Raw genomic sequence first — 27,293 nt, forward strand, 5'->3', positions numbered from 1 at the left:
GGTCTATTGGTATCCCATCGGGACCAGCAGCCTTACCTCCACTGCTAGCCTTCACTGCCGCATTCACATCTTGGAGTGAAATATGTAGGTGGATTGGTCTAAATTTCTGTTTTCCGCTAGCGATGTCTTGTTCCTCATCGTTGGTCCCCACATCACCCTGTAATGAGTACACATTAGTAAAAAAGTCTATCCAGGTTCTCTCATCGATTGCTACTTCGATGGAAGGTGCATCCAGGTTATTGTTTAAAAATGGGGCATTCACTGCCGACCAGAATTTCGAGCTGTCTTTGCTCTCGGCTGCCTCGCAAAGATTTTGCCATACTTTATCTCTCAGCTCAGTCACCCTAGATTTTCTTGCAGCATTGTACAGTTTTCTGCAAGCCCTGATCTCGCTGTTGTCTCTTTTAGAGCTATGCAGAGCTCTCTTCAAGTTTGAGTAGCATCTGGTGCAATTTTGGTCGAACCATCCCTTCCTGGGTTTACCTGAACCATTGCCTTCCCTGGACAGCGTGCTTTTCACTACCTCAGTGATGCGGTCAAAAGCTTTTAATACATCGTCATGCGATGGTTTATCACTTAAGCATGTTAAGATGGGGTCTATTGCCTTAGAGACAATTTCGTTATTTAGCTCAGTGGGATCCCGGCTGGCCCATCGGATAGTGTAGCCGTTTTTCCTACCCAACTCTATATTCTGCAGCCATGCAGATCTATTACATGATTTCCGGGGTACAGAGTTAGAGGCTGCTAAGTTCACACTAATTGCCAAGTGATCGCTCATTATATTATGATGGATTTTGTATCCTTTCACGTAGCTAGCGTGATGATTTGGAATAAGGATGAAATCAATAATTGATTTAGAACCTCTACCTATGAAAGTATGGCCAAAATCCACCTTGAGCGTACATAGGCAATTAGCAAAGCCAAAGTCATTTTTAAACATGATCTCATTTAAGAGCTCACCTTTTGTTGTATGTTGAAAATGGGCCAGGGGATCATTCTTATTCAACTCATTTATCATGCATCATTTTATCCGCCTACACTAAGATGGCATCTTGTAAAAAATCGCAATTTTTTTTACCTCACCCAGCAAATTCTACGTAATTCTTTGAAACACTTCCAAAGTAGACGCAGGTCCAAAAGGCATATGCACAAATCGAAATGCTCCTTCTGACGTTATAAATGAGATAAAATGCCTTGATTCTGGATGCAGCAATATCTGGTGGTACACACTTGATAAGTCAAGATTTGAATAAACTTTTCACCTTTTGACTCCCACCAACAATTCATTGAAATTTGGTATGGAATGGCGGTCCACCCATATATTCTCAATTAGATCTCTCAAGTCCATACACTTCCTGATATTTCCATTGGGTTTATGGGTGATCACCACCAGACTTAACCATTTCGATGCCTCAATGTGTTCATTAACTCCCAACTCCAATAATTTTGTAAATTCCCCTTTCAATGCATCTTTCAATACCACAGGTACACTTCTTACTTTGTGAGCTTTTGCAACTGCACCCTCCTTCAGCACCTTTTTGTGTGAAAATCTTCTTTAACATATCTCCAAACAACTTTGAAAATTCACTTTTCCACATTTCAGCATCTCCATGGGCTACCGATAACACTTGTTCCACAGTGTTAGGATTTAATACAATATCCAAAGCTCTTAGTTCGTTCCAGCTTAGTAGACATCGCCCTTTTTCTACCTCATAGACCCAGCATGTGTTTTCTTTTTGTTTAAAAGACAACTTGGTTTGGAAACATCCAATAACAGGCAATTTATTTCCCCCATACGCAACTAACTCCACCTTAGTTGTAGATAGTTCCTCCTTTTTCAAGCTTTACAAATTTATTGTTCAGTGAGTATTTAAGGCGAACACGAATCTGCCCTCATTTGCACTTGAACTCTATTACTGAGTCAATACACTTAGGAGGACTATATTGCTTATCATCTAATGTATTTCCGTTGTCTTCACATGTTCCCTCAACTTGGAATTCCTGATCTTGAGCCATAATATCACACAACATTAACTCTTCAATGTCTTCATCAGATGAACATTATACAACCCCACTGATGTTGCTTTGTACAAAATTCACACTTTTACCATGTAATTTCCTTTGATATCGCACCCTTCAAAAGTGACCAATTCTATTACATTTGGAAAAATGTGCCTTCATTGCCTCAAGTAGCTCTCGAAAATTACGTGACAGACATTGTACGCAGTGTGCTTACATATTGATCAATTGATTCACCAGATGCTTGCACCAGTGAAAAGAATTTGTGACGCTCCACCACCACACTGACTTTTTTCCCATAGTGCAACCTCTAGCGCTCTCATAGCGCTATTGTACACATCATCCTCTTCATTCTCCTCATCAGACTATATTATTCTCTGTATCAACATTTCCACATGGTAGAGTCTTCAATACCTTTCTCCCCTCTACTCTCAAACTATGTTTTAATAAGGCCAACGTCCTCTTAGCTAAAAAGATTTTTTCCCTATAATCTTCTAAATAGGTCTCAAACGCTTTTTGCCAATCCTCCCATGGCAACATTGGATCTCCTGGGCCATTTAGAAAAACAGACGGTGCTGCAATAGACTGCAAGGTTTAAGACATACACTACACCAGATAAAAATTTTACAAATTATGTTGCTCAACAAACTAAAACGGCAAACGTTGTTCCCGCTATCTCCAGGTCAGGGAAACATAACAAACTAATTTTAAAAATGTAGTCACCGTTGTCTATGACTTTGCCAAAGAATTGTAGTCAACATGATCCTTCTCCCAGTAAGTTAGCAAACTAGTTTTCCACCAAGTAAGCTTCCCAGATCAGATGTAGGGAACTTTGTGTTAAATCCTGATTGGCTACGCAGGTCACATGAGATGAAATGCTTCCTTAATCCAAGCCCCCACAGCGATTAGACACTCCTCTCCTGCAACGCCAGGAGAACTGGTAATAATACAGTTAAGTGTTACTTTACCGTTTTCTTTTCTACCTCTTATCTTGTCCAGTCAGTTCAGCACTCTCAAACACTGCAGCTTGACGCGCTCCACACTGGACTGTGAGCGTCTTCGCTATACGTCAAAACGCGTATTCATAAAGACTAACGCACATAGCCCGTGCCTATACACACTGATTCACACTGTTCTGCTACCTCAGTCACTATTGCCACACAACTTACACAGACCTCGTGTTTGTGTCGACCAGATGCCTTGAGCTCCATCCTCGCAGTTTTTTCATTCAAATAAATCCTTTTACTCACATACCATCGCCCTCCTCCTTCATATTTGCTGATGCAGTGCTGACTCCACAACACCAACGTTGACACCAGGTTCACAAAACTCCACCACTTGCGCGGACTGTTGCCTCTAACTTCAGCTGTCTGCCCATGAAATTTCACTGAGGGATGTACCTCGCCACCATTGAAAAGAGCACACTACACAAATTTCCTCTTTTCTTGTTTATTTTCCTCAAGAATAAGTGTGCAACCAAATCTAATAGAACCAGATCAGCAACTACCATCGCTGACCTAACAACATACCATTGTTCTACATTCTATAGTTCAATAGCATCATGTTGCTAATCTACTGTACATAACCTACCCTAAGCATATAAAATCAGCATCTATTACTTACATACAACAGATGCACTTCCAGACAAGGAGTGCAAGAACTTTTTTTGTTTGTTTCTTTGAGTAGTTTAGACCGGAGTACATCAGTGTTGAAAAAGAGGAGCCTGAGCCTTTAGATATCCAGCCAGTGCAGGCATAGCAAACCCCACAAGCTTTATCCTCCAACCTATTGGAGATTGAAGAGGAGGAACTCACTTTATGCCAGAGCACGAGCTCCAGGACAAAACCTACCCAAAAGTCTCTATTCCACCATGGTCGAGGGTCAACCTCGATAGCGTCCTCGTATCCAAGTGGAGCATAGTTTCCTGTGGTTTTGGACACTAATCTCTGAGGTGAGCCACAAGGGGCACTGACCTTTGGGTCCTGCTACAAGACCTATAAACAACAAGAGATCTTCTTGGCATTAGAAACGCCTCTGGCACAGGGCGCTGAGATTTGGCATCCACCCAAGCCAATTTGACAATGAGCCTCTGCGAGAGCACCCTTGGAATTTAAATCATCTTCCAAACTACTTTACCCACTACTATACCCACCCAAGAGTGGCTCCGAAAGAGGCATTGGACTGAAGTGAAGTCCCTTTCACCTTCGAGCTCCCTGATGAGCCAGATGTTAGACAGTGAAAGATTTTCATCTGCCCCACCACAGGGGAAATCTTAGCCTGCAAGACCAGCCCCATACACCTCACCTACCCAAAAAAGAAGCGGCTCACCTTTGAGGAGCAAATATGGTAGGAGTTAGATTTGTTTCAGGTTCTAAGAATCCCTACCCATAGGCATCACACACCACAAGATCCTCCTGACTGAATCTAAAGCAGAGGACGAAGTACACAATTCTGTCAGCAAATGTTCTGTCCAAGAGGACTCCTCTGATGATGAAGCCACTATCACTGCAGAGGAAGTGCCTCTTTTTAGATTTTCAGATAGTGCAGCAAGCAGAATCTGAATTGCAGCATGGGGTGAAAGTGTTCCCATTGGAAGTGCTGAACTCTGGGTTGCCCCAAACACGATGCAGCCTGGGTTTCCTGCCTTTAGTGGTGTTGCAAGGTGTAGTCCATACTGGAAACTTTTTGCCTGTAAATTTCTTTCATTGGCTTATGGCCAAAGTATTTTTGGATGAAATTATTGACCGGTCTAATTTGTATGCTAAACAGTTTTGAGGGACAACAGTGCCAGACGTAAGCCCCACTGCAGAGCTATCTGGTGGACTCACACATATCTGATTGAGTTGAAGAAGTTCTGGTGTTTAAACTGTTTTGATGGGACTGATAAGGAAACAATCACCGTCTTCATATTGGACTACTATTCCTTTGATGGCAACTGCTATATTTCCTGCAACCATGAGGCGTGATCGGTATTTGCTTCTGCTTCGGATGCTGAATTTCATTGATAATGTTTCAGCATTGCCAGGATCAGGATTGGGGAGAGGAGTTGACTTAACGGCTTGGGCGGTCGACCTCGATTCTGGGTGACTGGGTTCGAGTCTCGGCAATGATGCTGATCATCCTGTGATTCTGTGCAAATCACTTAATCGCCCCGTGCCTAACAAAAATGAATGTGTCCTCATGTAATGCAACTGGTGCTATGTGTAAAGCACTCTGATACCCGAATCGGGTCCAAATCGCGCTATATAAAACTGCAAAATAAGTACATTTAAAAAAAATCATCCTGATCACCCAAGATTCAGCCTGTCTGTGATCGTTTTGTTGATTGCTTTTCAGAGATCTATTTTCCAGGAAAAGTAATAGATATGGATGAGTCTTTGGTGCTGTTCAAGGGCGTTTGGTTTTTAGGCGTATATTCTTAACAAGAGGGTATGCTATGAAATTAAGATATATATGCTTTCTGAGAGTAATAGTGGATATGACTATACTTTCAGGGTTTACACAGGTAGGGATTCTTCTGTTGACCCCCTTGGTTGTCCATCCACTTTTTGAGTCTGAGAAAATTGTGTTGGAACTTGGTAGAGGACTTTTTAACTAATGTCACCATTTATATGTAGATAACTTCTATACTGATGTGCAATTGTTCGAGCAATTGTTCAAAGTAGAAACTGTTGCATATGGCACAATCCACTCTAAGCATAAAGGTAGCCCTAAAGAGGTTGTATGTAAAACAATTTTCTCAGGGGACAGTGCAGTGCCTCACGTAGTGATGAATTTCTAGCTATGAAATTTTCAGACGAGCGATCATCCCGGCCCCCTGTATACCTCCATAAAACAATTGTTGTCCAGAGATTTTCAATTTGTATTTGTGTTTTTACATTATTAGAGAAGTAATTTAGTTTGGGTAGACATTGCTGATCCAGGCTGAATTTTTTTGAACAACATTTAAAAAAAATGTCTGATGTGGTTCAGGGAACCATGAGACCTATATACTTCATTTTGGTGTCAAAACTTAGGTTTTGGGGGTCAAGTAGTCTTATAGAGACAGAAAATAACTCCTCAGGGCAACCTTTCTGCCATTTTCCAAAATTTCGGTGTAATAGAGGAAGAAGAGACATATATTGAAATGAAACAAAAATAATGTTTTTTAACAATTTTATGTTTACACCAAACAATGTTTTTGATCTGAATATGGAAAAAAAAAAATTTATCGCTCCTATTTTAGACACATTTTTATAGTTCACTTTATTTGTTTCGGCAATCACATGTGATACATTTGCAGAATGTTGAACATTTGAGAAGAGCATATTGACAGGGTCATCGTTTTGCAGCACAGGTTTTGCAAGTACGTGTACGTATTAGTTCTATGGGTAGATGCTTTAGAAATTTGCAGTTTTAGCACCCCATCAATATCTTCCCAACCAAATTCACACATATCTTTAGCTACATATGCATGTTCCAAAATATTTACACGTCTTCTGATCGGGTAGAATGCTATTTTAAAGTGTCCACGCACAGCATATGATGTCGGTGGAAGGTCACTTAGTGGGATTGATCTCTTGAACTCGCTGTACCAAAGATAGTCAAACGTGTACCAGTCAGAACTTAATTTCTACACAAGCACAAGGTATTTTTCTACGCCTTTAAAGTCACATTCTTCTTTGGTCTCAGCAAATTTTTATCAAAACTTCACAGGCTCAGCAGTTGAAGCTCCCAAGTTTTGTTCCTAGGTTTATCGCTCGAAAGGATATGTGCCTTGATAATAATACCGGGCAGATCTGGGTCAAGTTTCTTGTTCAGAATATGAAGCAGGATTAGGTTTCTTTTCTTGCCTTTTCCATGACGGTTTCTGTGTTCTCTAATAAATAATACATAAATAATAAATGATCCATACTTGTAAAGCGCATGCATATCACCCCTTAAAGTTTTAAGGGGCTGGGGGCCGTCGGGGAGATTAAGTGAGTTATTTCCCAGAGTCACATTATGCTGAGCTTCCGCTGGCACCCGGTTTCGAACCATGATCCCCGTGCTCCTGAGTCAGCTGCGACACACCTCACCCTTTGGATCTGATCTCTGGATCCTCTGTTCATGTTTTATATCTGGAGTCACAGTATTGAACCTTCCCACTATGTCTTTCACCACTAAATGTCTTTGGATTCATTTTCTGTAGAGGTATGGTTTTTCCACCTCTAGCTTCTTCACTCTCTCCAAATACCAGGACCCATATCTCAAGTAGTTTATGTAGTTGAATTTGCAAAACACAGTAATCAGTGACTCCAAAGTCTTCATGTGCAGCTCCCTATCACCTTCCGGTTAGCTTGTACCAAGTTTTTCACTAGAGCGATCATGTGTAAAACATTTCCCCAGTACTTGCAAAGTTCTGATTTTTCTTCACATTCTTTGACAAACTCTACAAACTGGTTTTTCAGGTTTTCTGATTTTGTACTGAATATATTGAACATTGCCTAGCTTTGCATTATGTCTTTTGTATGAAGTACACCCTGTGCCTTGTGCACTTCTGAGATAAGATATGCAAAACCTAGTTTGTCAATAGTTTGACAGATCGAAATAGAAGATATTCCTTCGCCCTACATCACTTGAAGAGAAAAATTGTTCATTTTTAAATATTGGATGCATTTAGATAATACATAATCGGACTTTACACATAAATTGTTATATAGAAATACATTCAATAAACATTGTACCATTGTTTAAAAAAAACTGTGTAAAAACTAGCAAATTTTAAATGGATATTTTTGAAGAGTTATTTAAGTTTCAGTAATTCTTTCCCTCTAAAAGCCCATGCTGCATATAAATATGTTGATACTGTGACCACTACCACTGAGGTGGTCTCAGTCTTGCAAATAGTGATGGCATTAGCCCTATGCAGGATTGCCAAGCTTTTACATAAATGAATAATCCACATGATTCCAGGAGCTGCATAGAAGAAAAAAACAGATGTTCATCTGTCTCGCCCAAAGTCAAACTACATTTTTAAAAAAAGAAAAAACTGGTGTGCTCCGGCTCACAGCGTCTTTTGTGCTGGGGGCTACTGGAGGAGGCCCATAGGCCCTGCAACCCCACCGGGTCCCCTGCCAGCACCGATCACGGGTGTGGCAGGAGTTGGCATTGCTCTCACCCAACGGAAGTAGCTTTTCTTTCTGTTCCCGCCTGACGGGAGTAATTCTATGTATCCTGGCCCATGCTCTCATGGGCAAGGAGAAAGATTTGTCCTACTACCTGGTAGGAGCTCAGAATACTTCCCGGCCTGCGTGCTACTAGACGGGGAAACAAATGTCCTGGTGATGGTGGTTGCGATGTGGTCGATGGGGGTGTTGCGGCGACTACACCTCATTCCACGAAGGGGGTGAGGCAGTCTTGTTCACAGGGTCAAAGTCCCTCGACGTTCCCTTGGTGTTGACAGAGGTCAAGTCTCCATTGGACTGCTAGTCACCCAGTATCACGGTCATAGGTTAATCCTTCTTGGGTCGATAACTCATCCTCGGTAGGTCCCAACTGCACTCTAATGACACTCCCATGTTCAGCAAATTCGGGTGGCAGTCCTCCCACCAGGAGGGCAGACAACTGTCTCGGTGACAGCACCCAGTGTGCAACCAGTATGCGCTCAGGGGACTTAAGACAACAAAGGGGGAACTTTGCTAAAGTTGCACATTGCAGCTTGCTACATTAAATTCGACCTGAGCATCAAGTCGGGCTTAATGTAACAAGTTTTTTGATACCTTGGATGACCCACTTTGGTTGCCCTGTTCCAGAGTTAGCACATCTGCGGGAGTCAACGTGTAACTCTGTACTTGCCAATTGGGCAACTAAGCTTTTCCACATTAAAAACATCTGTTTCACGTTTTTGCTATCAGAACATGTAAAGTTACATGTTCTACCAATGGGATATGATTCGCCCTGCCTTAGGACTCGATAGGCCTGCTATAGGGGTGACTTACGCATATACCAGGGAGAAGTCTGGTTTAGCAATTTCTTTAAATGGCAACGTTGTGTCAGCAGTTTAAACTGCTCTTCCAGTCTTCAGATGTCAGGCTGGGGGTCTTCTTTTACGTGTCACAGCCAGATGGCACAACCAGTGCTGCAATTCCTGGGGGACCCTCTAACTAACATGCCCTAGGTGCCATTTACTAGGGACTTAGGGGCTAGTTAGTCTAGCCATTTGGGTATGAGACAATTTGACCTGCCAGTTTAATGGGAAAAGCACAGGTGCCGAGGTCTGGCCAGCAGGCCTCCGTGCACTCAGAGTCGAAAAAGGAGCTGCATAAGTCCAAAAACTTGGGTGTGACCATAAAAAATAAGCATTTCCTTACACATAAGAAAAGGGTTTTATGTTTTGCTTAATAACTTTGGTGCAGTTTGATTAATCTTCACAAAAAAGTTCACCATTTCAGCTCTTTAGTAAGTTTCGGAGTGGTCCGTCAAGCAGGAAAAGGGGTCCCAAAGCGTGTCTTCCTATGCAGTTTCCCATAGGACTTTTGTGAAGCGATAGAGAGAAAAACGGCTGAACCAAATTTGGCAGAAAGCGTGATTTTTGTGATCTGGTGTAAATTTGTTCAGTATTTTTTGAGACATAAAGCTTCAAAATATAGTTATATTTGGACGGTTGAGCCCTTGCAGGAGTACTGTGGTAGTGGTACTTAAGCGGTACTGCAAATAATTTTTTTTTAAAAAGGAGCAATCTGATTGATCTTTTTTCTTGTCACACAAACTCACCAGTTGCACTTTACTGAGCTAACTATTCTAACTGTCGCCACCACCATGCACTTCTTATAACTGCACATGTTGTATCTTTGTGACACCATCCTATAGGGTTTGTGTCCGTGAAGGAATTCAACACACTTCAGATTTGGACAATTTTCTATTCACATTCATCGGATTAACATCTAAAAGACTTCACATCACGTGGTATACAGTTGCCACTGTAAAGATTTTTTCTGCCAGGCCCTATGGACCACGCACTGTGTTTAGTGACACATTGCTAAGATGGGCATACTTGCATTCAACTTTACACCCTTGCTCACAACACCGGTGGAGATTAACCACTTTTAAGTAGGACCACCCGTACTTTCCCACATTAATCACTAAAATTCAGAGCCCTAAAATCTTGAGCAACTGCCCTGTATCTATTTAATGAGGGCATGTGCTCACATATCCACTGGTGGATTATTTTAGTGAACAGGCTTGGTCTTTATCCCAGATTTTTTTGGCACAGACTTTGGCTTCAAGACTCAATAGTTTGAAACATACCCCTGCAACCCACATTGGATGCACTTAACCTTTATCTTGTTTAGCCTGGAGTAATTCTCACAACCTAAACTTTAGTGATTTGTAAAAAGGCGCACCACATAACGTTCAACATTCACAATCCTGCTTGCCTCCAGGGCTTAGGCTATTTTCATGGTACAGACCCAATCATGTACACTCAGTACCTCTGTGCTGTTTATGACGATGGTGTCCTCAAGGATGTAATTTGATTCTTTAAAAGCTATTTGATACAGGCGCTTCATAATTCCTAATAACCAAGCGTTGCTGCTTTTGTACACACTCAAATACAGTTGTGAGGGTAGGGCTTATGCGCAAGGCCTTTGCTGGTCATAATTGGAAATTCAGATTACATTATCTAATTGGCAAACTTCTTTTAAATCTGAGGTGCAGCAATATGAGCCAGTATCCTTTTAGTCTTTTTCCGAATGATGATCGTGAGATCATATTCACGTGGTGGAAATATCAAAACCGCTAAATAAAAAGCCAAGTTCTCACATACTCTACACTTCTGTTCAGCCAAATATATTTTAAATTTAGAGTACAACTCACTGAACCTTGGTTCTTTGTTCGTAGATGGTGACCACGGTGCCTCAGAGGTTCAATGTGGATATACTATCTGTTGATGATGGGACCCCAAGAATCATAACCAACCTTGGTCTGCAGTGGCTGGAGCACATGGATGGAATGGTAACGTATATTACGCTCACCAAGCCCCAATGTTTTTAAATTGATCAGCTGCTGACTTTTTGTATTTTAATCAGGTCCAGCGTTGGCACAAGGGAGATGTATATTTTGTACAATTATCATTCTTTTCCGGCATAAACATTTTTCACTCTTTTATTGATGTTTGTTTATACTTTCTTTTAATCAAACCTATGCCCCTTAATTCTGAACACACATTTGCATGCATTCCAGCATAGAATGCATCCCTGCCATAGTGCAGTCAAAGAACTTCAAGCCTAATGTAATTAGTTGAGGAATGACTTTTGGAATGAGAGAGTTACTGATGAAAAACATTATTTTAAAAAACCCAACATTTAATGTAGAATCAGAAGTAAACGAAAGGATCTGTTCATATGGTCATTTCAGTCTATCTGTTATTATGGAGTGAGCTGTGTTGATAAATAGGCTATGTTAAATAAACAAATCATCGTTACTCTTGTCCATCTTTCTTGTTGCAGTTTTTGCATTTTAAGTGGTGCTCACAGAAAGTTATTCTTATTTTTAGTATCGATCACGGCCCCCTTTAGCTGTGTTTTTCTTTCTTCTTCTTGAGACTGGTTGTTGCCTTCCACAGTTGTTGGAGCCACAGGTAAAAACGATGTTAATGTCTTGCATGTGCTTCCTCTAGTATGAGGTAAACTCAAAGATACGGGTTCCCTCGTTTAGCCTCCATTTCTACACTGTTGAGTTCTGGTTATTGGGAGTGTATTGGGCCTTATGGCAGCTCTTTAGAGAGGTTGCTGACTGTACTCCTCCCTCACATGATCTTTTTTCAATTTGGGGTGCGATTTGTGGGTGCAACGCTTGAAATAGAGTATGCAGTCTGGAGAATGTTGACATCTGCACTAGTGCTACGCAAGAGTCATGCTCCTTTGCTTGACTTTCATGTAGTGGTGGCCATCAAATAAAAAGCTCTACCACCGTGCTCACATAAGCAGATTTAATCAAATACCTCAGTTTGTGGGTTGGGTAGAAAGCAGGCACTCACTGGGGTCTGCTTGACAAAGCACCAGGTATGATCAAAGGCAATTCCTTCGCTACTATATGGTGGCCTTCATAGTCCAGTTGCCAGTACTCTGGTATTTACTGGCATCTCCCTATACCTGCACACATTTTTGTGCGTTGGAGTAGCCAGTTGTCCACCATCCACTACTTAAGGCAGTATTGGAATCTGCTCTTACGTTGGGGGGGCAGCACTCATGACTTTCTCGAATGCTGTACAGGAGACTAAGAAGCAGGACTAGAAGCAGAGTAAGTAGGCTACTGATTAGTCCAGCATGACACAGAAGCAATTTGTCTCCTTCTGTTCCTTGAAGGAGATGATTAAGGGATGAGTTGTGATGGCGAGTGAAAGACAGTTCCAGGCTGACTCTGCGGGCCTGTGGATTAGCTTTTCATGGCGGATGAATTATGAGCCCTTATCCCTCAATTCTCAGAAATTCCCTGCTTTTTTTTTGGTTTCCTTGACACCTGGATACAGGTAAAATAGCAACAAAAAAGGAGAGATTATCAGATGTAGTGTTTAGTTGGCAGTGCAGGATTTCTTGAAAATGGTCCTAGCTTTTCATGGTTGCCAATGTAGTTCTCAGAATAGGTGAGAAGCAACTTATTTTTATTGCGACACTGCACAAATATTGCATTACATATTAATTTTACTTTTTAATGCTTTAGCTGTAGGCTAGTTATTAACATTGTTATATCACAGCAGTCTACTTGAGTGCCCATATGCTCCACTCATTAGTATCATTGATGGGCACATGATGACTATGATATATAGAGCCTCCCACCCAAGGAGAAATGTGTGGAGCAATACTTATCCTAACTTATGTAGGAAATTAAAATAACAAAACAGAACTGTGGCAGCGATCAGCGGTGGGAACCCGTCCCATAGGGAATAGAAGGTAGGCCATCTAGAGCAGGACTAGCAAACAGCCAACAGGGGTTTCAGAGCAGAGGAAGCAGAAGGCGAGCTGTGCCGTTCCCCTGTGGGGGCTATTTCTGTGTGTGTAGGTGGGAATTCATTCATTCTCTGGGTTCGGCATAGAGGTGGTGTGACCTGACGTCTGCGTTGAGCCCTCCTCTCTCGTTCCGGCCCTCCGGTGCCTGTAATCTCTCCAGCATATATCCCCACTCTTCCAGGTCACGCACTGCATTCTCATCCTTTCGCACGTCCGCCCTCCATCTACTTAGTGGGGGGGATATCATGAGTCCAGTGTATTGCAACATGACATTTGGCCAGGACAAGTCCTAGAAAAGCGAATTTGTATCTCATACGGGTTCCCTTCTTTGGTTTCAAAAGTATTCCTAGTAAACACTGCTTAACTGACTCCTCTGTTCGCACAGCTGTACCCGTTCGGAGCACCTGGATCACTTGCTGCCAATACAACTGCAGGCGGACACAGGTCCAGAACATACGTATAAATGTTGCCGGATCTGTGCCACATAGTGGACATGCTAAGGAGCGTCCCTAATTGTAGTGTGCTAATCTCTGAGGTGTTAAGTAAGTGTGCTGCAGGTAGAAGAATTGAGTGAGTTTTAAACCTTGCGTTACTGGCTACCTTGCAGACTTGTGCAAACTCCCTCTTCCACGGTGAGTGGTGACGGTAAGTCCGCGATCCGTCTATCATTTATCGTGGATACCTCAACCCTACGATCTTCTGTCAAGGCTTTATATATACATGAGATTAGTCCTCTAGTCGACCTTGGATCAAGTAACAACACTAATGTGCGTGGCTCCTCCGGCTCATCTGGAAACGAAGTCCATATTTCACAAACTGTGCGTGATATTTTCGCATATTGTAGGAAGTGGTCATCCGGCACTTGAAACCACTCCCTCGCCTTATCGAATGATAAGAAGGACCTGTTCATTTACATGCCCCCAGCTGTTGTGCAGCCACCCTCATACCATTTAGTAATATCCATGATGGACTGGATTTGGTGGAAACCCTGTAGCCACCGAAGTGGGAATGAGCTGGTGTATGGAGTCTTGCAGAGGATCAGAGTGACAGCTTGCTCCCAGGCCTCTGCCTCCTGCCAGATTATGTATGGGCATTCCCCAGGGGTCTGGGAGCCTATCGTGAGATCTCAGCAGTTCTGTCCTGTTGCCCCAGTCTGCCAGCAGTGCCTTTTCTACATTACAGCCCTCGGCACACCACTATGCTGCATACTATAGCAGCCCCGCAAAATAATTGAGTCTGAAGTCTGGGAGTCCCAGTCCCCATGAGTCCGTCTCTAGCTTTAGTATCCCAAGTTTTATCGTATTGCATCCTCCGGCCCACACCAACAAGATTAGGAGACTGTTCATGGTGTCTAAAGTGGTTTTTAGGATGCTGCAGAAGCAGTTTTGGAGGGCATAAGGACAACTGGGAGCATAATCATCCTCTTCATGGCCAAACGCCCGATAACCGAGATGAGAAGTCTGTTCCAGAACCAGACTGATTCCCTCAATCCCGTAATAACCGCTCCGATTTTTAGTGCATACTGTGCATCTTGCGAATGGGCTACCTGTATGCTCAAATAGCGAAAATATTCACTCCGCCAGCTAAACTCCACCTCAAGGAGGTCTGAAGTGTCTCCCAGTGTTAGCGCCGCCAATTGGAAAATGACAGATTTTTGGCAATTAATATGAAAGTCCGATGTAGACACAAAAGAGGCTGCTGTATCTAGGAGGACTGGTACCGCCTCCTCCAATTGGCGGATATAGAAAAGGGTATCATTGGCGTACAGTAAAATTACGTGGCTGCGACCATCAGTGGTCATGTCCATGTCTTGTCGTAACCTGATCTCCAATGGCTCCATTGCCAAGGGGACCAGAAGCAGGGATAATGGACACCCCTGCCTCGTGCCCCCCTCTCACTGGATATATTCTCCGACACCAGGCCGCCACTGCAAACCCAAGCTCTTGGTTGATAATAGAGGAGTCTGACCCAGGCCTTGTACTCTCTACCTAATTCCATTCTCCTCAGGACCTTCCACAATTACTCCCTTCGCAGAATGTCAAATGCTTTCTTGATATCCAGGGCGACAACTGCCAACCGGATATCGCTATCTGCCACAGAGTGTAGCACATGTGAGAGGCGGCGTATAGTCCTATGTGTTTCTGTTCCCGGCATGAACCTGCATTGTTCTTCATAGACCAACTGCATTACCACTCTACTTAGCCGCATTGCCTGAACCTGAGCGAGTAGCTTATCGACTCCCAGCATTGACAAGGGTGTGTATGCTCCTGTGTCCTGTATATCTCTGCCCGGCTTCGGGAGCATGACAATCTGCTCTTCTCCCATGGATTGTGGCAAGACTCACGATCGCTTGGCCTCTTGCAGGGTTTCCAATAGTTGAGGAAGTAATAGACCGGCGTATCTCTGATATAATTCTCCTGGAGGCCATCTGGACCCAGGGATTTACACAGAGACATACCTTGCACCACCTCCGTAATTCATCAAGTTGGATCGCTGCATCAAAGTCTGCCACCTACTCCTCTGTGAGGCGAGGGAGAAGCACATAATCTAGGAACTCCAGAGCCTCAGTCGGAGCCGCCTCAAGGCCCTTACGATACACCGTAGCTAAGTAGTCGCGCAATTGGGAGTTAACCCCAGCCTGTGTAATGGCAGTGGTGGCATCTGAGCACTTAAGCCTCAGTATAAGCAGGGGAGATGGTTCCCGCCTCACGAGCCACGCTATGAGCCTCACTGATTTTTCACCACCTTTATGTAACAACTGGCAATATTCCTGTGTAGTAAAACAGTCTAGCCGCCCCACACCTCGCCAACTCGGCACTGTACCTGTAAAATAGACTAGTTGTGCAGCTCCGGTTCCTGTCCCCCATGCTGCAGCCTAGTTAGCTCGTCTTCCGCCTTGGTGAGTTCCGGTTCTAATTGTCTCCTTGTCCCCCCAACTTTAGATTAACATTCTTCTCCAGTTAGCATCTTTAGTGTATCCCATTCTACTCCCGTATTTGTGGTGGATGACCAATTTGTGTAAAGAAATCCCACACTGGCTTACCTAACCTCTTCTCAAAACACCGTGTCTCGGAGGGCCTCTGGTCGTGGATGCCACAGTGGTGCCGTTGGCCTACTGCATTCCAGCCTCCATTCCAGCAGCACTGGGGCATGGCCCGACAGAAAGCGGCCCAGTAAGCGGATCTGTGTCACACCCGCGGGGAGCAGGAACTGGTCAAGTCTGCCAGAGACGGTTTGGGATGATGTATAGCAGGTATACCCTTGTATATCATGGTACGTCTAGCGTCCGATGTCAACGCAGTACAAGTGGGTCATTATGTCCCATAGGGTTGCCGACATATTGGGTTTGGGTTTGGTGTTAAGTTTCGAGGGGTGTCTATCTAGGCTGCCGTCTAGCACACAAAGTCTCCTGCCCATGTTAATGGCATCCCTTTGTAAGGGAATAACAGTTTCTCCAGATCTAAGTAAAACTCTCCATTGTCTACATTCGGGACATGGCTGTCACCTGACAAACCTCCACCCCATCCAGTATGCCACATACCAGACATATCTTCCCTCTGTCTGCTGTGTAGCAATGTACTTGGAACAGGACCTGTGGAGCTACCCAGATTGCCACTCCTCTTGCATATGTGGAGTAGGAGTAGCCCTAAGGTGCACAGTGCATTATATTACATGCGAGGACATACCTGCATGAGCAGATATGCCGTTGTGCTGTCAAGTTCAATTACTAGATGGTACAAGTGAACATGGAAGCTATCTTAAGTATGTGTGATGGGCACTGTTCATTACGAGTTCCCCAGCTACATGATGGCTTTACTGAAACGTTTGGTGTCAAACCCCATGTCTTTATAAGTCTGTACTGTTGCCAGCTCTAGATTTATTATGACATTCACCCACACCGCACATTAGAGGTGCCTCCTGGAAAAACCTACCAGTATCTAGTGTACTGGCTGACTGGTATCATCCTGCCTGGCACCACGGACATGTTTCTGACCCCCTTTAGGTGAATGCCCACACTCTTATAGGTTAGAAACAATGCCTGCTCCAGAGGAAGATGTTCACACCTTCAGCAGGATGGCGAGTTATTTTGCATATCAAGGCCAGGGACTTCAAAGCCCCCGCAACCTTTGATATGCAGCCCAGGCTTTTTCCAGACCTGGGAGATGTTCCCTTCTGTCCTGAGGCCCATTTGGCACCAGGACAGGCGGAAAATTAGATATGCAAGTAGGCGTGTTGCAACTCCAAGCTATCCACATCCCTAAGTTAGGGTATCTGATGTGCTTGTATATTTGATGGAATTTGGAACTCTGGGACAGGGTTATGCCCACTCCCCCTAGGAAGTCGTCATCTAGACGGTGTAGTGATCTCATTTGTAAGTAGCCCTTTGGCTACTACCCTTCACTCCCCTTAATGCTCATAAAATTGGTATTTAGGTAGCCCCTGCCTGAAAGAGGAAGAATGACAAAGAAGAGCTGAAGACGTGAGAACTGAGAACCAGCACCTAACTTGGTGCAAAACCCTGCCTGGCTGCTACTCTCCAGACAAACAGCGACTTGTCCTGAAGCTGGACAGCTTCACCAAACCCTTGGAGGTCTTCCCAGCATCTCATTGACCTAGCAACATCTCACTTGGAGTGGAGGAGCCACTACCTTGCACCAATAGGTATCAAAAGCATCTGCCCAGTACGGTGTTCTGTTAACCCCCGGGCCCACCGAGGGAGCAGCACCGCAAAAAGAAGTCTTCATTTTTCCAGGAGGATCCATCTCCGTGCCGAGTTTGGAGACTCCAGGAGCCACACAGCTCCAATGCCCGAGGTACTGGAGCCAGTTTCAGCACCTAGGCTAGTTTGTGTTCAGTTGGAACACCACTGCCACCAAAACTTACCTGTACGCTGAGGGACTTCGAGACTCCACACAGAGAGTGGCCCTGCTGTTTCTTTTCCCTCTTCTGCAGGTACACCAAGAAGCGTGAGTGCCTCTAACTCACTGACGGCTGGACATATAACACATCTACACCCGAACTCCCCAGCCTGGGCTTACATAAACAGATGGTCTCTCCATGGTCCTGAGGCCCTCAAGAGCCAATCCCCCTCCTCCCCCATTCCAAGTACTGCTGGACTGGACACCCCCTCTCCCCGTCACACCTTACAGCCTCTTTCTCACTGGTACTTTTCCCCATTTACTTTAGTGGGTAGCGTTTGATCCTACCACCACGTAAAGAACATCTGCATCTGGATGCCCCAGGGCAGGTAAACGTGAACTATTGGTGCTCTCTTGGACTTTGGCTCCTACTTACTTTAAGTCCAGAAGAACAGTCCTGTAAGTGTGCCTAAGCAGTGTACATTTCTGCCTTAGGATAACATTACCGTATTTGAGGATCATGCTCATGTTATCATTTTCTACTGTTATTACTGTAAAAATTAATAACGTCTAAAGTGCTTACCTGATTTTGATGTTCTTGGTGTCACAAATTATATAAAAATCAATTATTTTTCAAAACTGGCCTTGAGTTTCTTCTTGGGTTTCTCATTTATTTACTCAGTTTGTACAACAGCCTAAACTGCTTTTCCACACCACCACAAAGAGAGCATTTGGGATTATTATTGTAAGCCCTGTAAATCAATAAGGGGTGTCTGGACTTTCTACATAGTTTACCTCATTTTGGTACCCTACATAAAAAGCCAGCATCCTACAGGTCACATATGACATGCCCCACCGGGAGATCCCTGGGATTCTTATTATGTGGATGCACCTGGGGATACAGATCCTGATCTTGAACATGCCGACTCCCCAACAGACGACACTACCTCCTACCAATAGGGTCTGGGTAGGGCTGCTACCTACCATAATATGTGAATGCTTAAAGAGCCTGTCGAAGAGGATTTCCTCTTTGAAACTCTATTCTCAGGCCATCGTTCCATGCAGTATCAGCCCATGCTGAAAGGGATGCTCAAACTCTCTGCTGAAATCAAGGAACCAGTCAAGGCCCGGGTTATTACCCTCCAGGTTGACCAATGATACAGAGCCTCGCCTTAGGCCCATCTACTTTAATGGCCAACTTCCACCAGATTCTGTTGTGGTTCATACTGCTTGTAAGCGTGCAAATGCTCAAGACACCGGCGATGCATTTTCACCGGATAGAGAGGAAAAGGATAGCCGAGGCTGGTAAGAGCATCGCGGCGCAGTCAGACAACCACTGGCGCATTGCCAATTCCATTTGTTATGACCGAGGCCAATGGGACAAAATGGAGGAGCTCCTCCAACATCTCCCAGAGGAGCACCGTAAGAAGAGCGGAAGGAAATTTGTCACAGAAGGCAAACTGATCTCCGATACCACAACCAAGTGTGTCCTAGATGCTGCGGACCCTGCAGCTCGGGAGATTAATTCAATCATTCTGTGCTGACATGCATGGTTACCAGTCTCCAGCTTTAAGCCAGACTTTCAACAGCATCTCCTCAATGTTCCCTTTGACGGGTAACATCTATTTGGACCTTAGGTTGACGAGATACTGGAGAAAATCAATAAAGAGAAACCCTGAAAGCCATGGGCGCTCTGCAGATGCCTACTCCTCTAGGGTCCTTTCTCTGCTCAGAGTATGGTGAAGGCTCCAACGCCACCTCTTCCGAATCCTCCATGTCCTTCCAAAACCAGCCTGCCCAACAAACTTTCACACGGGCTACTTCAGAGGTGCCTACTGTGGAAACCGTTCCAAAGGAAGAAGTAGCACCCCCAAAAGAGCAGCCTCAGTTAAACAGTGACTTGTCTTTCCACCCCCCAAGCCCCTCACCCCCGACCACACAACACCTGTCTGGGGATGTCTTCAGATGTTCTTTCCCTCTTGGCAACACGCCACCTCAGACAAGTGGGTGCTAGACATCAATCAACACGGTTACTGCCTGAAACTCACCTCCACACATCCCAACATACCACCCCTCAGACATGCCTTCTCACTAGAACACCAACGCCTGTTTCAGGAAGAGGTCCAAGTGCTCCTTCTCCAAGGGGCTATATATAGAACCTGTACCATAACTTCTACAAAGCTCAGGGGTTTATTCCATCTACTTCTCAATTCCCAAAAGGAACGGGTCCCTAAGGTCTATTCTGGACTTAAGGCCCCTGAACGAGTACATCCTGTCAGAACACTTCCAAATGCTCACTCTTCAGGATATCACTCGACTGCTACAGCAAGGTGACTTTGTGGTTGCACTCTACCTCCAAGATGCCTTTTTTTACATCCCGATTCATCTGGTGTATTGGTGCTACCTCTGGTTTGTGGTAAGTGGTTAACACTGTCAGTTGAAAGTGCTACCCTTCGGGGTCATCACTGCACCCCAAGTGTTTAACAAATGCCTTGCAGTAGTAGCCACGCACCTGGGAAGACATGTATTCCCCTAACTGGATGACTGACTGATAAATAATGCTTCGCACACTCAAGCCACAATAGACCTCATCCCGAAACTGGGCTTCACCATCAATGCTGTAAAGTCCCATCCCCAGCCCTTCCAAATTCAACTTTATTTGGGAACCTGTCATCAACCCAGAGGTCGGCAAAGCCTTTCCTGGTCCTGCAAGAGGCCAGTCCCTGCATGCGTTGCTCCCTCTCTTTCCGCTTAATCAACAGGTCACAGTCCCAACTGTCATGCGCCTCTTAGGCAGGATGCCCTATTCATCATAGTACCCCACACAAGATTGCACTTGTACCTGCTGCAGGAATGTTTAGTGCATCAGTGGTCTTGGGCAGATGCTCATTGGGAAGATTAAGGTAAGCCAGTCTGCGTCCGTCCGGCTCCAGGGGCCAGGAATGCTGCCCCTTCTTCTAGAAACAGGACAGTCTACTCGCCATCCAATCTTCATTCCCCAAGGCAAATTCCACACAATAAGTGTTTGTACTCTTGGGTGGTAAAAGAGGAAGTATTTAGATGTAAAAATTGCAGTTTGGACCCCACACACGCTGTGCCACTACAGCCACAGACAAGCACATGAATATCAGTTCCACCTCCTTTTCCTTTAAACTATTTAGCATTAACTGCTGCTCTTTAGTTCGCTGCCTTGCTAATATTTCTGAATTCAACCAAAACTACCTTCTGGATGTAATGTTTCTTACTGAAACTTATGTAGAGCAGCTCACATTAGCAGAGCCGGCACTAGCCCTTCCCCCTGGTTACAACTTTAAAAGATGCCTCAAGCCTCCGGCCGAGGAGACGACATAGCCATTGTGTAGAAAACAGCTACAGGATGTTTATTGGACCGAAGGTATCGGGTATCAGGGCGCTTTACATAGCACCAGTTGCGTTACATGAGGACACATTGTTTTTGTTAGGCACGTGGAGATTAAGTGATTTACCCAGAATCACAGGATGTTCAGCGTCATTGCCGAGACTCAAACCCAATTCCCCAGATTCGAGGGAGACCGCCCTAGCCGTTAGGCCAACACGCTCCCCAGTTGTTTGGCCCTGTGCACAATCCAAGACGGTGAAAGTGCTGGGTTCAAAATCTCCTTTCATAACAATTTTACTTTGACAAGGCTACTTATTTATCAACCCGCAGGCCATTCTTAAGCTTTCAGAGAAGCAGTAACAGACTACCTTGATGTGCTAGTCATAAATCACTCTAATTTCAATATTATTGGTGATCTGAACTTATCTATGACTCTATTCATGACAGCAAAGTTTGCAACTTTCTAGATGACTTAGCAGCTACGCAACTGTCTCAATTAGTAGTAGGAACTACTCACTCGGCTGGCCACCTTCTATACCATTTTTTTCTAATTTAAACAATTTGTGTCTCCACTCCGCGGTCTATGTCCTGAAAAGACTATTTTTACATGGTACCCATGATCATCAATATCGCCCTCCCTGAAAGCAACACCATCACCAACACTATCAGAAAAAGGCAGTGGCAAAAGTTAGATCTGCAGGAATTCGGGGTTTACATTCAGGCCACTTGCCCCCAGTTAGACTCCAATCTGTATCCTTCTGAAACCAAGGTAAAGACCAGGCTCACCTCAGTCCTTAACGCTTTTATCTCTCTTCGTCTAGGCCCGGTCAAAAATAAACTGTCGGCTACATGGGCCAATGAGACCCTTGTTGCTGAAAGAAAATCCTGGAAGGTGCTTGAATGAGTTTGGAGGATGACCTATAATATTCCAGCCAATGCACAATACAAGAAAGCCATCAATTATTATCGTAAAATGATCAAAAAGGCCCGGGCTGAGTTCTTCCCCCCAACAAAATTTGCAACAATTCAAATTCAACAAAATAAATCTTCACCTTAGTCAGCAGCTTAACTAAACTAGCTTTATCGGCGAGCCAATTAAGGCCTCTAACAGTTACTGCAAGCAAATTTGCAGACTACTTTGTTGAAAAAGTCAACGACATTTACTCACACTTTTCTTTGAACAGTACATCGGATTCTTCTGATAGCGTTGGTCTGTCGGAGATCCCAGTCCCTAGGGCTGAATTGAATGCATTGCCTTCGCTCAACACTGCATCCGTACAGGCCCTCTGTAAGCAAGTCAAATCTGGCTCATCTGAATTACCCCATTAGAACCGACGTTATTCTAAAACTCTAAGACTTCTTCTTACTTCCACTGGTTTTAAAAAATCACAGACCTTTCTCTTTCTTCCGCCACGGTACCTAGCGCTTGAAAGCATGCCAAAGTAATGCCCTTGTTCCAAAAATACACCCTTCGTCCTGGTTAAACCAGAAAACTATCACCCTGCCTCTTTCCTACCTGTTTTTTAACCAAGGTGGTCGAGAAACATGTCAATAGCCTACTGACAAAGTTTCTGGAGAAAAACCAAATCCCCCAAATGGTTTTAGACCTTTACACAGTACTGAATCTGAACTCCTAGTGGTTCAGAGACACTCAGCAGTACCTTAAATGAAGGCAGGTCATCGGCCCCTATTCTTATGGATTTAAGCTCCGCATTTAAAACAGTGTCTCATAAGGTGCTCCTGCAGCGTTTACATGATCTAGGGTTACGAGAGACAGCCATGACCTGGTTTATCTCCTTTTTGAGTGCTCCTTCCAAGTAGTGTCCCCTCCATTTGCATCTCACTAACACTTTTTGCAACAGTGTCCCTCCGAGCTCCCTGCTGAGCCTGACTCTATTTAACATTTATGTTCATCTTGTTTCTCACTGGTATTGTACACTTGTTTAGCTAACTCAACTCAAGACATGACCAACTTTCAGAAAGTTATGCTTGCTGTTACGGAGTGGATAAATAACTGCCTAAATCTAAACTCTAGCAAAGCAGAAATCTTCCTGCTGGGAAATCACAGCCACACTTGGGGAGACCATCAGTGGCTGGTAGGCCTTAGAATCCCTCCTAAGCCCAAACCGGGCATTAAGATGGATGACTGAAGCGGAAGTGACAAAATTGCAGGGGATGATGGGACTTGTGGTCCTCAGAGGCCAGATGGCAATGGCGGCTTATCACCTGCAAAGTCAGGCCTTTGAGTGGAGATACAATGTCCAGGTAAGTGTGGCATGCTCTAGCAGTGCTACTAACAGTAGGAAATCGTCAGACAATGGCTGATTTGTCCTTGACAAATATCAAACTCCCGCTAGGACCATAACCAGGTATGAAACCCACACAGTATTGGGAGCATACATCAACATTCAAAAAAGTCAGGGGACAATGGAGTCCCACAGAAGCCGTAAAGCACATAATGTTATATTCCCGGTTTAAGCCCATGTAGCGAAGCAGCTTATTTCTTACATTGTCCTCACAAATAACATTTCCAAGCTGTGACCTTTTGCATACATTAGCATGCACAACAATGTTGGATTTGTTTCTCTGAAGCTAAACTTGTTTTACTTCTATCTTCGCACAACATTATCACAACGCCCTGAACATCATGTACAAGGTCTCGTTCCTTACTACGTAAAAATGTCATCACTATCTTTATCCAAGGGGCGACAGGGCGATCTACATATCCACAACATCACTAATCTATGCGTACATCGCAAGGCTGCTTTCTATTATAAAAGAGGAGCCTCCCGATAGATTAGTAGAGGAGGTATGTCCGCTGACACTTGTGGTCTGTGAATACAGAGAAATCATCACGCAGTGGTCTGACATCTCAGGAGGGGTGTCCAGTTCGTGACCAAGACGGGGTCCTTCCCTCTATCCAATCAGGTAATGCGGTTGGATCGTCCCTGGGGGGGATTCTTGGCTCTACACCTACACACACCCTAGGTTTGCTTAGAGTAGGGTCTGTATACTCGACAAGCAGGTTTCTGAGTTTTAGAGAAAATGCAACAGGAAGAATTCTTGAATGACATAGAACCACCGCTTGTGAAATCCCTATACTTAAAATTCAGGTATAGTATCCTTCCAATTAAGTTTTTGCAGCAATTGTAATGGTGTTGACATCTCGTCTAGCTGTCCAGCATGAAAGGCAGTACCTGAAACAGAAGTACATTCCTTATTCTTCTGTCCCAAGTACAAACAGATCAGAAAAACCTGGTTAATTCCAATATGTTTGATTCTGGCTGCCAATCGATTAACTGAGATTATTAGAATTTAAAAAAGTGATTGTACAGGATACCTAGTCTTTGGATTGTCTAGATATTTGTTACATGCATGGGGATTAAGACATAGGATACTGAAATCCTTGAAAACTAGATGCTCCAACTATGAAGTATTGTATATGTCTGTTATACTTATACAGTTTAGGAAAGTCAAATTAATTTGTAAGAATAGGGATTCTCATGACATTGTAACTAATTATTGGTATGTATTCATTCATTTAAGAAAATCTTTGTAGGAAATTGATGGTGAATTGTTTTTAACTATACCATGCTAAGCACACCAGTGATACTAATATACTTGCATATGAAATTGGTTATAGTTCACTGAGAGTGTTGTTTTACTGTGACATTATCTTTTTAGCTGGTTTCAAATGGTAGTACCTACATACTTAAACGTTGTTAACATTCTTTGTACGCTAGGCAAGTCCTTAACTGTTCGTGGAATTGTATTTGTTACATCATCTCGCGCCCAGTGGCGCTTAAATTTGAACTTGAACTCCCGCCTCGCCACATCCCCCTTCACTTCGAGTACAAGCAGTAAGTTGTGGGAGGACTTGTCTCTTGACTATTGACATTAGTGTTACCCAGCCACCATCATTTTATATTGGGCCTCCACTGGCACGGTGTCAAATGACCGGGAAGGGGAAGCGCGCTACGGCCCCTCCATCAGTGTCTGGTACGATGGACCAATTTATCACTCGAGCTGTCTCGGTACTTGAACATGAAATTGCTATTACCGAAAGACGCCTTTCTATGGATCCTACGCTCACTAGACGCTCTTCACTGGGCCCGTTAGCTCTTGGTAAATCACCAAGCAAACGCAGAGAGCATACACGGGGGGTTGCACTTTCGCTTATAGAGCCTGAATCAATGTGCAATGTGTCATTATCCACTGGGAGGTTATCAGAATCACCTGCTATGACGGTTGTGTCTCCAGAAGTGGAATCTGTGGTTTCATCTAAGCCCAAAGCTACTCGCCCCCAGACCAGGGCAGGGACTAAACCCTCTAGTAAAGAGAGAAATATTCCCTTGTTATTATACTTTGAAAAGCATACAATGTTATGTCAAAAAAGGGGTATTCTATATCCAATATTTATTGTTTTTTTTAAAAACATGTTTATCCTTAAAAACATACACAATCATAAAAACATTTCATGTTACATCAAATCACATTAATAAAAACATCATATAATACATATCCATTTGATCTCAATCACATATACAATTGTAACCCAATTATAACCAGCATAAACATGGAGACAGACAAAATAAAAAGATCCAACTACTCTTTTTCAAATGCACATCAAGAAAAACCCTAAGATACAGCTTGTTACACGTAGATAAATCTGTGCATAATTGAATCTGTATTGGGGCTTTGATTGTGCAAATCCTCAGCGTCGACGCGTTTCGATGGCTTAATGAGATGTGACCATCTTTATCAAGACAACTTTATACTGTCTCCCTCCACAATAAATGTAATTCCTGAATTGTAAGAGACTTTTCTATATGCTCCTGGCTCTGTAGATATTGAGCCGTCGTGTTTGTTGCTGGATCGGAGCAAAATTGCTCCGATCCAGCAACAAACACGACGGACAGAACACAGCGTAATTGAGACACGCTGTAGAAAAGAAGAAGACGTATATGTAATTCCTACGGTGTGATTAATTGGCACCATCAATTCAAAGAAGAAAATTTAAAAATACACACACCTTTTATACCAACGAAAAGACAATAGGCAACACGCCATTGTACTAATCAGGAGAAACATAGATGGAGAGTTGGTGTTTGCTCAATATCTACAGAGCCAGGAGCATATAGAAAAGTCTCTTACAATTCAGGAATTACATTTATTGTGGAGGGAGACAGTATAAAGTTGTCTTGATAAAGATGGTCACATCTCATTAAGCCATCGAAACGCGTCGACGCTGAGGATTTGCACAATCAAAGCCCCAATACAGATTCAATTATGCACAGATTTATCTACGTGTAACAAGCTGTATCTTAGGGTTTTTCTTGATGTGCATTTGAAAAAGAGTAGTTGGATCTTTTTATTTTGTCTGTCTCCATGTTTATGCTGGTTATAATTGGGTTACAATTGTATATGTGATTGAGATCAAATGGATATGTATTATATGATGTTTTTATTAATGTGATTTGATGTAACATGAAATGTTTTTATGATTGTGTATGTTTTTAAGGATAAACATGTTTTTAAAAAAAACAATAAATATTGGATATAGAATACCCCCTTTTTTGACATAACATTGTATGCTTTTCAAAGTATAATAACAAGGGAATATTTCTCTCTTTACTGGTTTAAAGTACCCCATTTCCCTTGAGTTTCTAGGGGTCCCTCTCAAGTCTTTTTTTCACACTAAACCCTCTAGACCAGCTTACCAGAAAAGGAAAAGGGGTGGGGCTATGGATGGTGTTAGGCAGGCGAAATTATCCAAGTTATCTAAAAACATGGTACCTCTTGACACTTCAAGCCCCCCAGCATGCCCAATTACGGCTGATGTTAGCTCACACATTCCTTCCTCGCCAAATGATAACAACATGACTTCCCAGTTCGAACTTACCGTCCGTTCTTTAATCCTACCATTATTGGAAAGGATTAAAACAGTTGCAGAAAAAGTCAATAAGTTGGAACAAACTATCTTGGACAATTTTTGCTCGTTAAAGAATGTTGTTAAGTTGTCTACTAGGGATATTGGTAAAATTAACTGCCCTCATGGCACAAACCCTACGACTTTTGCACTGCCTCTAA

The 27,293-nt window shown here is 43.5% G+C and overlaps 1 protein-coding gene across 2 annotated transcripts in view; it reads left to right on the top strand.

Annotated features, from left to right (window-relative positions):
* FRAS1 (Fraser extracellular matrix complex subunit 1) overlaps positions 1 to 27,293 on the top strand; it is a 1,553,355-nt gene that overhangs the window by 306,378 nt on the left and 1,219,684 nt on the right. For both annotated transcript variants that reach the window (XM_085640947.1, XM_085640945.1), the window contains exon 4: positions 10,879 to 10,992. In XM_085640947.1, coding sequence (XP_085497073.1) covers positions 10,879 to 10,992 — 114 coding nt within the window. The remainder of the gene's footprint in view (positions 1 to 10,878; positions 10,993 to 27,293) is intronic.

Source organism: Triturus cristatus, chromosome 2_2 (genome assembly GCF_964204655.1).
Source record: "Triturus cristatus chromosome 2_2, aTriCri1.1, whole genome shotgun sequence".
Lineage (NCBI taxonomy): Eukaryota > Metazoa > Chordata > Amphibia > Caudata > Salamandridae > Triturus > Triturus cristatus.